Source organism: Saccostrea cucullata, unplaced genomic scaffold, assembly GCF_032062105.1.
Source record: "Saccostrea cucullata isolate Sc308-1 unplaced genomic scaffold, CSIRO_AGI_Scuc_v1 ctg272, whole genome shotgun sequence".
In the NCBI taxonomy this organism is placed as follows: Eukaryota; Metazoa; Mollusca; class Bivalvia; order Ostreida; family Ostreidae; genus Saccostrea; species Saccostrea cuccullata.
This window is the reverse complement of record NW_026938795.1, coordinates 308,802-326,260: the sequence shown is the minus strand read 5'-3', so window position 1 is coordinate 326,260 and position 17,459 is coordinate 308,802. Positions and strand designations below refer to the sequence as shown.

The 17,459-nt window shown below is 34.8% G+C and overlaps 1 protein-coding gene and 1 pseudogene across 3 annotated transcripts in view; both read right to left on the bottom strand.

The window, feature by feature from the left end:
- Window positions 1–472: 472 nt before the first annotated feature.
- Window positions 473–17,459, bottom strand: part of LOC134251282 (opine dehydrogenase-like) — a 31,647-nt gene continuing 14,660 nt past the window's right edge. The window contains exons 1-2 of one of the 3 annotated variants that reach the window (XM_062733668.1): window positions 4,531–4,670; window positions 473–1,904 (exon numbers count right to left, since the gene is read on the bottom strand). In XM_062733668.1, coding sequence (XP_062589652.1) covers window positions 679–1,902 — 1,224 coding nt within the window. In that variant the 5' untranslated portion in view covers window positions 1,903–1,904; window positions 4,531–4,670 and the 3' untranslated portion in view covers window positions 473–678. Of the gene's footprint in view, window positions 1,905–2,049; window positions 2,073–4,530; window positions 4,671–17,459 lie in introns of those variants that run through there. The other 2 variants (XM_062733669.1, XM_062733667.1) reach the window with 2 other exon arrangements.
- On the bottom strand, window positions 11,625–13,332 carry LOC134251284 (opine dehydrogenase-like; annotated as a pseudogene).

Here is a 17,459-nt window from a genome sequence, read left to right as displayed (position 1 = left end):
ATTATAACCAATATGAATAAAATGAATTTGCGCAATTGTACACTACGGATATTCTGATCATTCAAATGTTTCAGTGAATGCATTAATACTTCTGTGCTCTAATTTGAAAATTTCCATTATAGTTATACATTTGTGTTGAATTGAGATGGGTTCATACATTTAAAAATGTTTAATAATCTAAAAATATTGAACATGTATAGATATATTTGTTTTTTTTTTTCTGAAGTAAAGTGAAGTATCTTCCTATGAACCAGAAGCTTAATGGGGTTGGTGGTTTTCATTAAAATTAATTTTATTCTTTTTATGTGGATTACAGGTGCAATTATGACATCCCAAGGGGAAAGGGGGGAGAGGTGAACATCTAAAATTAAAGAACAAAAATCTTTGGTGGAATTTTTTTAATTAAAAATTATTGTATAAAATTCTAAAACTTTAACATACTTTTTCCAGTTAGCATGCATTCGAAAAAAAAGCAAATAACATTCTTAAATTTGCATAATTATATACAGTATATATTGATAAGTCAACCTGAAATGAGACAAATAACATTCCTAAGTTTGTATAATCATATAAAGATATATTAATAATAAGTTATCTAAAATAAGCAGAAAATACCCAGATCATAACATGCTTTCAATAACATTCGAATATACCCGCGAGCTGAAACGTCATTGAACATTACGGAGTTGTTTCAAAGTTTCCTTGAAACAGATCCTCTAACTTGTTGAGGCCGTACCGCTGAGGAGCTCTCGTCTCGTTGACGTCTTTACCTGTCAGTTTATCTCCTACCACGTACTCCTTATTTAGCTTGCCCTGACACCACGTGATCACCTCGTCTAAATAAGGTGTAGGAACTCCCGCCAATTCGGCGATTCCTTTCATTGGAACAATGCCTTCTGGGACGTCCTCAGCCATGTATCTGTAGGTGAAATCTGGCACGTACTTTCCAGGTTCTATCTCCTTCATAGGGTGAACTAAACCATCATACGCTTTGTTGGTTCGCATGGCCATCATTAGGTTGCGTTTGTCTGTGATTTGATCGCTGTAGTAATTTAGGTACCAGTCAAACACGTGGATGACGTCAGACATGTCGAGCCCTGCAATCTTCTTCTCTATCGCTTTAGCGGTAGCGACACATTCGTCGCTAACTCCAGACAGTAACTTGGCCTGTCTTTCGTCTATTCCTTGATAAAATAAAGGTTTCTCTGATAGAGGCTTCCCGTCCCATGATGACCATTTGCCGTACATTATCGGCGGATGTACTATAGATTTAGCCATTAAAGTTATAGCTATATAGTTTTGGACCCGTCTTACTTTCGGTTTATCCCCTAGAATAAATTGGTTAGTTTCTACGATGGGTCTCGTCAGGTTGCATTGTTTACCTTTCAAGATTGAAGCACCCAGTGTATCTTTAAAGCCCAAAATCTCCACGTTTTTGCCGAATTCTATCAGCCTGCATGCCCAAGGAAGAGATTCAAATGTAACAATCGTACACGTTTTGGCCTTGTCACCAAGGTAGTGCACACATTCAAATTCAAACCCTGCTTGACCTGGCAAGCCGACAATTACGGTGTTTTCGCCAATGTACGGCGCCATTTCTTTAAAATATTGTGCGTGAGCAAAGGCGGGGACGACGATAAATATATAGTCGGCACCTGGGACCGCTTGTTTAGGGTCTTTGGTGACGATTGAGGGTCTAGTATTCATTGTTTTCTTTCCCCCGTCGTCTTGGTGTACAGTGATAATCATGTCGGACTCCAGTTTAGCCGACCATCGCTCGGCCTCGTCTGAGTACAGCGTCAGAACGCGGCTCTCCACATCAGGCCTCATGGCGGCCAGTCCCGCCAAACAGTGGGCGCCATTTCCCCCGCCACAGGTGACCACGATCAGCTTCCCAGACATTTCTGAAAATACATGACGATAAATAACTGTTAATCTACAAATGTATGGTTAACTCTCGAAAAACTTTCTGTTGAGCTAAATAATCAATCGACTGAAGAACCCATATAGTGATACGTCCAAAGAAATTCGAGTGTACGTATGCTGCACCATGTCTTTCGATTTAGGACATTTTTTCCAAACAATAATTGAAAAAAAATCAAGGAAGTTTTAAGTCTTCCCTTACAACAAAACGGGTTTTGATATACCACTCGACACAACAACCCTCAATGTTTGATATCGGAAATACAAGCTATATACAATGTGGTTAAAGAGAAGTCCGATTAAAAGTCATCCTAAGAAAAGGGGGAAGGGCCGGTCTGCAGCAAGCTTAATTGAAAAAATTGCATCCTAAATTTCTATAGTGTTAAATAAGTATATGGTCGACTGATATTTTGAAAGTTTCTAAAAATCATTGTGTTTCTGAATGTTTCTCTCATCGTGATGATCGTCCATTTTTCACAAAATACAATGGATATGTAGAAAAACCGTGACATGCGACGGCAGTGTCCAATATTGCTGGGTGTTGCTAAAACGCGGAACGGAAAACGGAACGGAACGGAAAACGGAAAATATTATTTTCGATTCAATCATTTAAGATGCATAAATTTTCTCAGAAACGATGTATATTATACATATTTAATCACTTCTTAATAAATACAAGTTGATTTAGTCATGTTAAGTCTCTTCCGAAAACCGCTGACATAGTAGTGACGTAGCATCCCTTTAAAAAAAAAGGGGGGGGGGGGGAGAAGTCGAACTTGAAAAGCGAAAAAAGACAATTGAGGATAGATTCCAACTCCAATTTCTTTCAGTACTATTTTTTACACCAACTTACTACATTAATTTAACAGACAGAAAGTTTTGGGGGTTTCAATGAACCTTTCTATAGTAAAAAGGTTATATTTGGTAAACAGTTGAAGGGGGGGGGGGCAATATTTGGTATCTAAATGAATAATGGTAATTGGTAAAAAAAATAAAAAGTAAAAAAAATTTAAGATTACTATAAGAGCACCCCTTTCAGGCAAACCCGAATAAACACTTCGATTGTAAAACTGGTTGTTAAATTTTATACAAAATTTAAATAGAATCGCTTCCTGTTAACTAAATTATTAGAGAGATAGAGTTGTAAATCTTAACTGTAGTAAAATTAATATATCATCTTTACATTCAATGAAGTTAAAGTGTGATTTTTTGGAAGGGGGGGGGGGGGTATGACCCCGACCGTAAAACATTTAGAGTTTGTTTTTCCGCTCAGATTTGAAAAGTTGCAATTAAAGGGAAAAAAATAAACATCCTATTAAATTCTTTTGCAAGAAATGTTTTCTTATATTTCAGCTATAAATTCATAAACTCAATTTGCATGTTATGCCACTCATGGATTTATTGGGGACCAGGACCCCTCCCCTTTTTGTGACCAAAATATAAATAAGATTCAGTTAATAAATCAATTTCTTGAGCGACTGAGGGCACCTACTCCGACCTTAGCTGCCCTCCTTTTCAAGATTCCTGGATTCGCCAATGCATGCATAATATGAATGTCAAAACTAGTTCTTTTTTCTTAACTGATACACAGGTGTATGTATACTTACTAGTAGTCCTTTTCCATTCAACCTATTTCTGAACAAGATTTTTTTTGTTTATAAATGTTTATAAATAAATAAATAAAATGTTCATAAATAAATAGATAAAAGATTGATACTCAGGATTTGAGTCTAGTTAGTACATTGTACATCTATCACAATATGTATTTCATTGACCATCGCATGTACCTGTGCAAGTTCTGAGGGGCGCATGATTCATGAATATATCATATTTTACGATAATGATATTTTTTCATTATATATGACTTTGTATCATGAATAATGCTTTTTATGTCTGATTTATATCGAATCAAGGTTATTTGCTTGACATTTATTTTCCGTTTTCCGTTCCGTTCCGCTTTCCGTTCCGTTTTCCGTTCCGCGTTTTAGCAACACCCAATATTGCTCAGATGATTTTTTGAACGAAAGACTAGACACCATGAAAAATGCCCATTGCCTTCATTTGTCCGTTACATATGACCGGGAGTTGACCTTCCATTGCAAAAAAGGTAAATGTATATAGCATCCAGGTCCAATGTCCATAGGACCTGATAAAAAAAAATCCAAGTTTAAAAATATGAAGTTTTTAAAAAATTTACATAAAAAGATAACATATTTAATCAACACAGGTATACTAGTATTCAACACTGTTATACGTCTTAAAGTAAATATTAAATTCTGTACGTAACAAACGCGAGGCGTGTGATGAGGTTTTATGAGACGTACCTTGCCAACTTCCCAGATTTTATTGATTATTGTTTTCTCGAAGGTCAGCATGCAGGTCAAATGATATGTATTCAGAACATTGGTTTGTATAAAACAGCTGATTATAAGATCTTATCAAGTTCATTCACACCGTGCATGGCAGACTTTAAAAACAATGTTTACCCCGAATAAAAAACACATATGACAACATATATCGTACTAGTCCGAAATATACGTGCACTTCCGTACAAAAAACAACGTAAATACATTGCACATAATTTCATTTTGAGAAACATACAAGTACCTGTTTCTGAATCCTGGTGTTAGGGTACTATACCGTACCGCACTACGTGCTGCTGGACCTCACAGATATGGCCGAGTTATATGAAGACCTTATTAAAGCCCATAAAGCCGGCTCATTAATGCGGCATCATGGACATTAGTTTTTGAGTTGTCGCTCTTGATTAAATGTAGGGAATGTCTCAAAATAGGTTATTTATTTATGATTGTAATATTAGTGTGTGTGTTTAAAAAGAGTGGAACTATCGTATTCTATAAGTGTAACTGAAATTAAATGCCAAGGAATATATTATGCAATGCAAAGGTCCTATCTTGGGCTAATAAAGAATTTCCAAAATTTTCAGAAAACCGGTTACCTTCAAATCAACAACAAAATGTTAAATAGTTTAATTCTTTACCTTGCTTCTTTTAAGTTTTTACTGTACCTATCATTCTCTAACATCATACATTTTAATTTTCGAAGTCTGTGTTTGCTGTTTAGGCACATTGTATAGTAAAGAGTCCTGATTTTGTGGTATTTATAAAGTGCAGGTGCTCTGTCTGGATAATATACAGATAATAAAAAATCTACAATGATTTACTAAATCGGTAATGAATTTCAGCATTCTTAACATTTAAAAGTCCAAGATAAATTGGCTGAACACTTTGTTTAAATGTATTCATATTTTCCCCATTTATGAAACTGCAGTGAATTGTAATATATGTTCATGCATGCTCCCATTATCTTTATTTTTTTCTTGGGGATAAATGTCAGGTACCCTATGTTGAAAATGAATTTAATATTTACACTTTCTACACCTTCATACTCAAACAAACAATATCAATTTTTAAATGTCCAGAATATTTTGCTTAGATGGTCAGAGAGACAGAGACAAAGACACAATTAAACTTGCACTTACGTTTTGTTTACAAATTCGCATTTCTGTTTTAAAAAAAATAGCTTCAGTTTAATACTTTTTCGTGAAAAATTCTTAGTTTTCAATGCAAAATTAATAGAATAGAAACTTGAGACTTCTCAACTCTATATGACCATTCCCCAAGAGTCCAAATATCCAGGCTTTTTGACATTTTAGGCATGTACATTATTCATGTATTCAAGCCAAGTTTTATTCTATTACAATTCTATTATAATTAATTTACATTGACAGCTGCCTTTTCATTACAAAAAATGAAACTCGGAAAGAAAATGGGTGAACAAGGTGTTCAGAATGCATATAGTTTTAGATATTTTTTTTTTTTTTTTTTTTTTATTGCCCCAGCAGTATATGATTACATGAATGGCGCCAAGGTTGGGGAGCCCTGGATTCACCAAACTGACAAACAGAGGAATTTAAAGACATTGTAATGCATAGTACATATACATAGAATATAAAATTTTTTATAAAATCTTATGATGTATGCATTGTAGTCATTCTTTTAAGATGAAAAATATTTCCAAGAAATAGCATTAACATCTCTATGATATATGATAATACTGATCAAATGACTATTCTCTTTGGCATGTATGTGTGAACATGTTACTTGGCACTATTATTTGTAAGTGAACTACTATTAATATGAACACTATAAATTCGACCAGGACAATTTTTCAATGAAAAAAAAAGACAAAAAAACAACTAACAAATCCTTTCACACCACTTTCATACAATATGTGTATGTATTGACAGATAAGTTATCCAAAAAACAAAAAAAAAAAAAAAAAAATGGATAGCATAGTGATTTTAAACAGGTACATTGTTATTATAAGCATGTACAAATCCAATTTTAACCATTAGAAAACAGAGGGGAAAAAACACCCCATCTCTTTTCAAATATAGGCAGATCATTATTTTTTTTATACATAAATCTCTCAATTTTATAGTAATAACTAATTTCTTTTTTAGCTCCATCAATGGTTGGTAATGTCTTACAAAGTCTTTTCTTATAAATATGTCTTTTTACTATACATATTAAAAGGTTCAGTATAATATGGTTTTTACCATCTCTACCGAGTATAACATCTATAAGGTTTATTTCAATGTTCTGGTCAGTTTTATCATTTATCCATTCTACTAGATTATTCCATAGTATATCAACATATAAACATTCCCAAAACAAGTGGGTGATTGATTCAGGATGCATACCACAAAAAGTACAGAGATCAGAATTTACAATCCCTATTTTTTTTAAATAAACATTGGTGCTCAAAATTCGATGAACAATTCGATATTGAAACCATCTAAGTTGTACATCTTCAGTGATACTAAAAATAATCTTATTATGAGTTTTCCACGACATTTGGTTTACATTCAAATCTAAAGCATTTTCCCATTTACTTTCATATTTAGGTTTATTCCATCTCGATGAAATTAATACATCATAAAAATCTCTTGATCCCTTTTGACTCTTGAAAATTGTTTTGAAGAAATTGGGATAATAGGGAGAGTTATAAAGAACATCCTTAACAGTATAAGTTAAATTCAATTTTCTGACATTTTGTATGACACCATGAAATAAAGTAAAAGGGGTTGACAGATTATATACCTCACAGAATTCTTCAAATCTCATAGGCTGGCCATCAGGAAAAAACAAATCTTTTATGTACTTTACACCTTTTTCAGCCCAATGTTTAAAGTATATACAGTTGTTAGATATCTTAATATTGTCATTGTACCAAAGAGGATCTAACATAAGACAAGCTGTCAGACTCAATTATATTTCTTAATTCGTAAAAGGCATCAAACACATCTTTCCAAAAATGATTTGAAATTCTATTGGAAATTAATCTTGTAAAACTGTTACCATAACAGGGAAGAAATTCTACTTCTGGTGTTATACTATAAAGCAAAGTTTTCCATGCAGAAGCATTAACATTGCTAAACAATCTACGAATCCATGTAATTTTTAAACCCTTACAAAAATCTTTAACACTTATCATTCTTAAGCCACCTTTTTCATGGCACTGTATTATACAATTCTTTGCTACCTTGGGAGGTTTATTGCTCCAGATAAAATTGAAAAACATTTTCTCAAGATCCTGTAAAAATTTAAGGGGAGGATTCGGCAAGGAAATTAACAGGTGGGTAATTTTAGGAAAAATGATTGACTTTACTACTGTAATTTTGCCGGCTGTTGTCAACAGTCTTTTTGACCAAGAGGCAATTATTTTTTTCATTTCGACCAGTTTAGGTTGGAAATTAAGTTCATTCATAGAGTTTGGGTTCAAATCTACAGAATAAGTTATACCTAATACAGTGAATGGTTCCTGAGACCAATGGAGATTAAAATCTGAGCAGATATTGATATTTTCTTGAGACATGGAGCCAATTTTTATGCATCGAGTTTTTTCATAGTTTGATTTAAGACCAGAATATTTAGAAAACTGATCTACCAATGATAGAGCGCAAGTAAGAGAGGGTTTTGTACCATCCAAAAGGACGACTGTATCATCCGCATATTGCAATAGTCTATATTCATTTCTTTTAAAAAAAATTCCTTTGATATCAGCCTGAGGATTGTTTTTTATCATAATACCCATGATCTCAGCACAAAGTACAAATAAATAGGGTGAAATAGGGTCCCCCTGTCTACATCCCCTTCCAATATCAAAAAATTCTGAAAATATGCCATGCTGGATAACACACAACTTTGCATTAGAAAACAACAATTTAATCCACTTTATGAACTTTTCACCAAAACCAAAGAATTGTAGAACTTAAAAATAAATCTCCATGAAACTGAGTCAAATGCTTTCTCAAAATCAATGAGAAGAACAAGTCATGGGATCTTTTCCTCATTACAGTAGTGAATAACATCATAGAGTAGTCTAGAATTTTCACCAATATATCTATCTTTAAGAAATCCCTTTTGGTTTTCATGAATAAGCGAGGGGAGAACACTTTTAATTCGTTCGGCTAAAACACTAGACAGCAACTTATAAGTAACATTAAGAAGAGAGATAGGTCTCCAATTTTTCAAGTATTCTCTGGGTTTATTTCCCTTTGGAATTACAGAAATTATACCTTGAGTTTGAGTCATTGCTAAATATCCTTTATTATAACTGCAATTAAATGAATTTATCAAAAATTTGCTTAAATCAGACCAAAAAAATTTCAAAAACTCTGTAGTGAATCCATCTGTTCCAGGGGTCTTGTTATTTTTCATATTTTTCAAAGCATTTAAAATTTCAGACTGGGAGATATCATTATCTATTAGTGCTTGTGTATCTGTGCTGAGTTTGGGAACTTTACAATCTACTAAAACTGTGTTTAAATCAACATCAATTAGTGAATCATCTAAATTTCTGTATAGAGACTGATAAAATTGTTTAAGATTATCTAATATTTCTTTTTGATTTACAATTGGATTACCTCTACTATCAATAATTTTTGTTATATTTTTATTTACATAGTTTCTTTTTTCTAGAGCACAAAAATATTTTGTTGGTTTTTCACCATCCTCAATCCATTTACTATGTGTTCGTATCAAAAGCCCTTCTAGTTCATATTTTCTAATATTTTCAAGTTCAGCCTGTAGCTCATCCAGTAAATTTCCATAAATTTGTAGATGGTGCTTGTTAAACATTTCGTGCATAAATTTTATTTGCGTTTGAAGAAGTTCTTTCTTTTTTTTCCTCTCACTGGATTTTTTACTGGAAAAATAAATTGCAAACTCTCTAATTTTCATTAAAATAATTTCTAGTAATAGATTATCGTCAATTGTTGATGAGCTGTTTTCACCTATCAAGTATTCTACCTGAGTATCAGAAATAATTTGTTTGACCTTCTTAACAAAATCAGGATCTTTCAACAACGAATTATTAAAGCGCCAAAAGCCTTTTCCTTTAGAAAAGTTGTCAAATCTTAGTTGAAGTTCAATTATTGAATGATCTGTTCTATAGCCTGGGAGGATATTTACCGTATCTAGTCTTGACATAAGCTCTTCTGATATTAGAAAGAAATCTAATCTAGCCTGCTTGATAGGAGATTTTTTAGCCCAAGAGAACATTTTTACATCTGGATTGCAAACGCGCCATGGGTCAACTAAATTGAATCTGTCCTTTAATTTTTCTACTTCAGATTTACTTTTTCTATTATTCTCACGCACATAGTTGTAACAATCAAGATTATAATCTTGTACAAGATTCCAGTCTCCACAGACTATAACAAAATCATCTTCAAAATCATCAATGATATTTGCAAGATCAATATAAAAATCAGGATTATCTTTGTTTGGGCCATATAAATTTACTAGTGTAATAGAATATCTATTGTCAATGAAGATACTTGAAACAATATAATTTCCAAGGGGATCAAGTTTGACTTTTGAAATTTTGACTTCTACTTTGTCATTAAAAAGTGTTAAAATACCTCTTGAGTCACTGGACTCTGAACACATCAAAAAATCAAGTCCCCATTGCGAATAAACAATATCTCTCTCATTTTCTGTACAGTGTGTGTCTTGTAAGCAGTAAAATGTTGCATTATGTTCTCTTAAATATTTAAAAACATCTTTCCTTTTACTGTGATCATGTAGCCCTCTACAATTCATGGAAATAATTTTAAGCTTACTAGCCATACTTAGTATACAGATTCCAACATGTATTCGACATACACATAATTACACATACACAAAGCTCAGTCATTATAGACTGAAAAACTAAAAAAAACAGTCTTCCTGCATACGCTTAGAAGAAAACATTCCTGAAAAATAGCGGAGAGAGTGAATTTAAGACAAGAAAGAAACACCATGTTATGTATATGGGCTGCTTATGAGAAATGATTATGAGTCCGTATACTTCATCCAGATCGTGTCAGCGGGCTTACGGTACTGTAGCTCCACATCATTTTTCACCTCGATTATACGCGTTTTTAGACCGGCGTGTCTAAGTTTATATGCTATATTTATATAATTTTTAGATATTAAAGAAGCAATTCACGAATTTTAAAAGTATTTAAAGCTGAACACGATTGGTAAAAAGAATTTGCCCGCCATATTCGATTAATCGTTTGGTCGATTGGTAAAAAGAATTTGTCTGCCATATTCGATTAGTCGTTTGGTCGCCCGCGTGGCGCTGTGGTTAGAGCGTCTGCTCTAGAGTCGCGAAGTAAGGAGTCAATCTTGACGTCGCGGGTTCGAATCCCACTGTGGGACGTGGAGACCGGTCCTTCGGATGAGACCGTATAAACCGAGGTCCCGTGTCGCAGTAGGTGCTGGCACGAAAAAGATCCTTCCCTGCTTAATAGCCCTGAGTGCCTAGTATAGGACAAAACTTGTAGCTCTCCATCGGCAAGTGGTGGCGTCTCCATACGAGTGAAAAAAAAATTCTCGAGAGGGATGTAAAACAACATGCATGCTGTCATTCAATCAATATTTACATATGTTTTCATAGATTATTTGCACAATTATTTTGTTAAAAACATTCCGATTGTACACACAAGCAGTGTGAAGTTGATATTAAAATATGCTCGAGTTTCTGATGGACAATGTCTATGTGGTTTTTGGAGACTATGTCCACCAACAATTTGTTGCAATTCACATGGGTACCAATTGCGCACCGTTATTAGCAGACCTATTTTTGTATTCAGCAGAATTTATATTCAAAATATTAAACATGTGAAAAATAAAACACTTGTTTGAGGCTTTAATTTGCCATACTAACTAACAAAAAAAAAAATTATGATAATCATGATAACTTTAATTTTTCAATCGCATGGGCTACGGACTAAATTTCCTACAACGCGGTAAGTTAATGATAATTAAGTTGAATATTCTGTTGAAAAAAGAATTCTTAATGTGAAAACATTTTTGGTGTTGATGTGAACATTTTTTATTTTATGGAAGGAAACTCGTTTTAAAAGCAATATGTTTTGTCATCACATGCTTATAAACATAGTCATCTGGAATATTATTTAGTGAGAAAATTTTAATCTAAAAATATCAAGGAATTATATATATATATATATATATATATATATATATATATATATATATATATATCACAGATCAAGTTCATGAACCAAATTATGTCCTAAATGAATTAATCTTTTTATACGTACATTACTGAATGCACATTGTATGTGCGTGGCGCTGTGGTTAGAGCGTCTGCTCTAGAGTCGCGAAGTAAGGAGTCAATCCTTACGTCGCGGGTTCAAATCCCACTGTAGGACGTGGAGACCGGTCCTTCGGATGAGACCGTATAAACCGAGGCCCCGTGTCGCAGTAGGTGCTGGCACGAAAAACATCCCTCACTGCTCAAAGGCCCTGAGTGCCAAGCATAGGACAAAATTTGTAGCCCCCCACCGGCAAGTGGTGGCGTCTCCATATTAGTGAAAAATTCTCGAGAGGGACGTTAAACAACATACAATCAATCAATCATTTACAATCTATTTTACGAACTTTTGACTTTACAGATACAGTAACATGAATATAAGACATGTAAGACGTAGTGGGAAACTTTTTCTTTCATAAAGCAGATTCGTTTTCATAAACTTCTACTTTCTTAAGAGTCAAACAACTGCTGTAAACTTTTAAATCCAAATCACTGCAGGGCTCGTATCTTTGGCACGTTTAAATCCAAATCTTTGCGGGACTCGTGTCTTTGTCATTCTCCGTTAACTCGGACCCGGTGGTATACTCCTAGTTAAGTTTGCCTTGAGCCCACGTGATGGTTTCGTCCATCACCGGGGTGAACACTCCCGCCAGCTGATCGTTCCCCCCTTCATAACCACCAGACCGAAGGGAATATCCTCCGCAGTGTACCGGTAGGTAAAGTCCGGTACAAACTGACCCTCCCCCACTTCCCTCATGAGTTGAAGCAAACCGTCTTCTGCCTTGTTGTCTGCATGACCGTCATTAGATTTGTCTTGTCAGTAATCTGGCCCGCGTAGTATAGGTGATGAACAAGTCAAAACATCCGCCATGTCCATCCCGGGAATCTGCTTCTCTGTTGCTTTTCCGATGCCGATACATTCGTCTCTTACATCAGATAGCAATTTGACTTGCTTTTTGTCTACTCCTTGATATAACAGCGGCTTCTCATTCAAAGGGGTTCCATCAAATGTTGATCATTTCCCGTAATCAGGGGCGGATGAAGAATAAACTTTGCCATCAGATTTACTGCAGTGTAGTTCTGAATTTCTCTCAAGACTGGTTTGGGGCCAAGAAATTAATTTCTGAACAATTTCAACGGGTGATACTTTCAACTTTGATTGGCTACTCTGAGTCTTGAATCTCCCAGTGTTTCATTGACGACCAGAATTTGTACAAGGCAACCAAATTCCAAGATTCTACAAGCCCATGGAAGTGATTCGGCAGACATTGACACAACTGTGCAAGTTTTACTTTTTCACCAAGCATATACAAACACCGAAATTCAAATCCTGCCTGGCCCGGAAGTCCAACGATCACTGTATTGTCACCAACAAATGACGAAATCTCGTTAAAATATTGTTTATGCGCAAATGCAGGGACGATGAAGAATATGGCGTCAGTATCGGTGACGGCTGCATTTGGATCTTTTGTTATCAAGGTAGGTTTGAACTTCACCTCGTTAGAACTCCCATTGTTTTTCATGACGGAGACCGTCAAATCGACCGATTGAATTATTTTTGTCAACCGCTCTACTTCGTCTGTATACTTTATATACGTGTTTCGTTTTCTGGTTTACGAGCAGACAATCCTGCCAAGCAGTGAGCGCCATTTCCTCCTACACAAATAAGAACTGTTAGTTTTCCTTCGTTTCCCATCTTAGTTTTCGTCTGGATGTATTATACCTAAAGAGAAAGAACATGTATAACCATGATGTAAATTAAAGACAAGTTAGTGTACATTTGAAAACTAAAATAAAAAAATGTTTTTATTGTATGATTTATGTATAATACATATGAAAAATGTAGGTTTCTCACTGAATTTTATTATAGATATTGCTCAAATGAGAAATACTTCCAAATACATCTCAAAACATGTTTTTATAATATGGGCGAATTTCCATCAATCTGAGTTTTAGATCTACTGGTCAGAGACCAGGGTCCGCCGTCATAAAACTTTGAGAACTCTCAAAAACAGAGAATTACTCAGCTGAGAATTTGAGAATAAGAGTTTAAGGTATTTTTATTTTTCTCAACTTTTTTATGACGGCCGCTGAATCTGAGAATTTTGGATTTGAGAAAATTCTCAGACTTGAGCATGTTTTATAACAGCGGACCCAGAAGAGCTTATGCGATAGTAAGGTGTCCGTTATCTCCTTCGCATCATACTTACCTGTTAGAGTTAATCATTCCCGGAATTTGTTACCACCGCCGAGTCAAACTTCATACAACAGCGCCACATAATTCCGCGCATGCTTATCTTTCTCGACGCCATTAAGAAAGTTGTTACCGATATCGAGAAGAACATTTTCTTTCGCGGCAGTGTTCCTTTTATGTTTCCAAATGATGGGTAAAGATAAAGAAAAACGTGTGTCTTCAGACGCTGAGGCCTTTTCATTTTTAGAGTCCTTACAAGGATTCTTAGTAGTATGGCTCTTACCAGAGCCACGAGATAGTGGTTTCTTACCAGGAACTCTGGTGTCATTCGCCTCTTTCAGAGGCGAAATCGCTTCCCCCGACTCTTTAGAGCTTTTAGACATAACAGACAATTTATTCCCCTTGTACCAGATTTCTCGGAGCCGGTAAACTCCCATTATTGTACCTGAGGTAAATTCCTCAGCGTATTTGTCGAGACGTGAAGCCGATGCGATGTTTGAAACGAGATTTTCAGCTTTTGAAAATAAAATTATCAATCTTCTTTCTGTCAGTACTAAAGATTCTTCGGCAAATAATAATGCCGAACTCAGTGAGCCCCCGTTAAATGTAATGGCTGATGATGATGATGATGATACTTGCAGTTATTTAGACGCATCGTCTCGAGACAAACGCCGCTCGTGGCAGAGTGAGCGGCGTACTTGCACAAGTTCTAGAAATGTTCCTCATGTACCTGACAATGAAAAAATAGCAGTCTATGCACCTCTGCATGGTAATACAGCAGAGGAAGATGAGGAATTAGAATCGGTCCCCAAATCTTGGGACAGTATGATTCATAATGTGCAAAATATTCTGGGCATTGAAACAAAAGAGCCTCAAGTAATGGCTAGGAAATCTTATCTATCTCAGTCATTATCTGGCCTGCCGTCAAGAAAAAATAAGCTGATGGACCTAGTTTACCAGAAGGTGGCATTATAGTAAATACTTGGAAAGAGGCTGAAAAGCCATTGCCAAAAATAATATCCTTCAAAAATCGTCACAGATATCAGTATAGATGGCCAGATGAAGACTTTGACAAGATAGGGAAGAGTCCAGATATAGATGCAACAGTCAGTACTTATATCAGTACTAATAAAGGGCTAAAAATGATCATGGTCCCAGAGAACTGTTTTTTTCTGAACGCAAGGCCAACGCAGTCTTGTCATCCATCAATCAAAGTTTAAGATTCCAACAGAGATCTGTGTCTCACGCTTCTCTGATTCTATTAGCCTTGTCAAAATGACTGAAAGGTGAATCTGAAATTTAAGACGAAGTGTTATCTCAGTTATTAGGGGGACTGGCAAATGCTATTGTAGATATTAGAGACTTATCAGTTAGGGCATCGGCACGTTGCGTGCTTGCCAGACGCAATATTCATATATACGCTATGAATATTCCAGATTCCGCAGCCAAAAATGAACTGTTAAAAGTGCCCTTGGAAGGGAACAAGTTGTTTGCTGGTCAAGTTCAGGAAATAACTCACAAATCATCAGAGATGATACGTGATGTACGAGAAACATCTGAAGCCTACGGCATACAACACAGTGGGAGAAACGCCCTTCAAAATTCGAGATTCGAAATTGATGCTGGTAAGCCTCCAGATTAACCAATCAAAAGGCTCATTCGAGATTCGAGGTTCGAAATTCTGAGATTCAAAATCCAGATTAACCAATCAAATACGGGTTCTGGTTGATTACTCCCCTTTATTATGTTTAATCTATCAAAAAATCGTTTAATATATTTATAACAAATGAGTCATTTGAATAAATTACAATGCAAGAAAGAGTGTTATATATATTAGAAAGAAAGTTAAATAATCATTTGATTTTTGATCAGCAAGATATACTTCAATTTATATTATGACTTCTTAAATATTACAATGGAATACATAATCAGGAATATATATATTTTTGCATTGTCTACTATATATAAAGGATTGTTGACATAATAATAAAGTTATAAATAGTGACTAAAGATTCACAAAATCCTTGTAGCCTTGATAAATAAAAACCGGGTATATTTTAGTCTTTGACCATAACGCTATGGTCAGAGACTAAAATATAAAACCATAACGCTATAGTTCTGCAGCTAATTTAGACTAATCTACTGTTTGATATCAGATAAAATGAATGCTGCATTTATTCTAATTCATATTTGCAATCTGTATTGTATATATAATTGTTAATTAGTTCAAGAAATCAAAGCCTTAGATGAACATAAGTAATTGAAAACTTTATTTTAATGTATTCCCTCTATTAGGAAAACGAGCGCGGTTTTTATTTATCAAGGCTACATTGCCTTTCAAAGTTTTAAAGTAACATTTTCAAAAAAAATTGGCAGGTGTTGCCGGTAGGGGTGGGGATTTTGTTAATCTTTAGACACTATTTATAACTGTATTATTATGTCAGCAACCCTTTATATACAGTAGACAATGCAAAAATATATATATTCCTGATATATGTATTCTATTTAATATTTAAGAAGTCATAATATAAATTGAAGTATATCTTGCTGATCAAAAATCAAAAATTTAACTTTCCTTCTAATATATATAACAATAATTTATTCAAATGACTTGGTTATAAATATATTAAACGATTTATTGATAGATAAAACGTAATAAAGGGAAGTAATCAAATGTTGAACCCGTATTTGATTAGTTAATCTGGATTTTGAAAGACTGAACTCGAATTTCAAAAAGTATTTCGAACCTCGAATCTCAATGAGCCTTTTGATTGGTTAATCTGGATCTTGGGTCAATCTCAAACTCGAATTTCGGTCTAATTTTGAATCTCGTATTTCGAAACTTGAATCTCGAATGAGCCTTCTGGGCTTTCGTAGAGATGATACGTGATGTACGAGAAACATCTGAAGCCTACGGCATACAACACAGTAGGCAGAAACGCCCTTTTTCTGAGAAATCTGATGCTGGTAAGCCTCCAGATAAAAAATTTAAACGGTTGGATAAGTCGGGTAGTTATGGTTCAAGTGGCAGAACTATATATTAGGCAACTCGTACAGAAATTCAGATACAAAGAAATCTGATAACTATAGGCGTTCTGGTTGGAGCACCCAATTAAAATCTACTTTTCAACCATCTAAGTTCCAAAAAAAGGGAAAATATTAGATGCCCCCAGCCAGTCATGGAAGCTTCCAAAACCCAATATCATAGTTGGAGGAAGGCTCCAACTTTTTGCTCAAATTTGGAAACAAATATCAAACGACAAATTCATTCTCAGGGTCATATCAGAAGGTTACAAAATCGAATTCTTAAAGAAGCCACCTTCTTTCAATGGCATAAGGCACAAAAAATTCCGAAGGATCCAGAAAAAAGGAAAGTAATTCTGGAGGCAATAGAAGTTGTAGATCCCAGAGACTCAAATGCGGAGTTCTATTCAACAATTTTCATTGTTCCAAAACAACTGGGGGGATTTCGAGCAATTCTTAATTTGAGAAAATTGAACAAATTTATAAGAAATCAGCATTTCAAAATGGAAACTTTAAGGTCGGTGATTCAGTCACTAAATATGAGGGACTGGGCCTTTTCTATAGATCTTTCAGATGCTTACTTGCACGTTCCTATCCATTTAGAGAGCAGAAAATATCTCAGATTTGCTGGTGAGGGAAAAATATGTCAGTATCGAGCACTTCCCTTCGGAATTTAAGTTGCCCC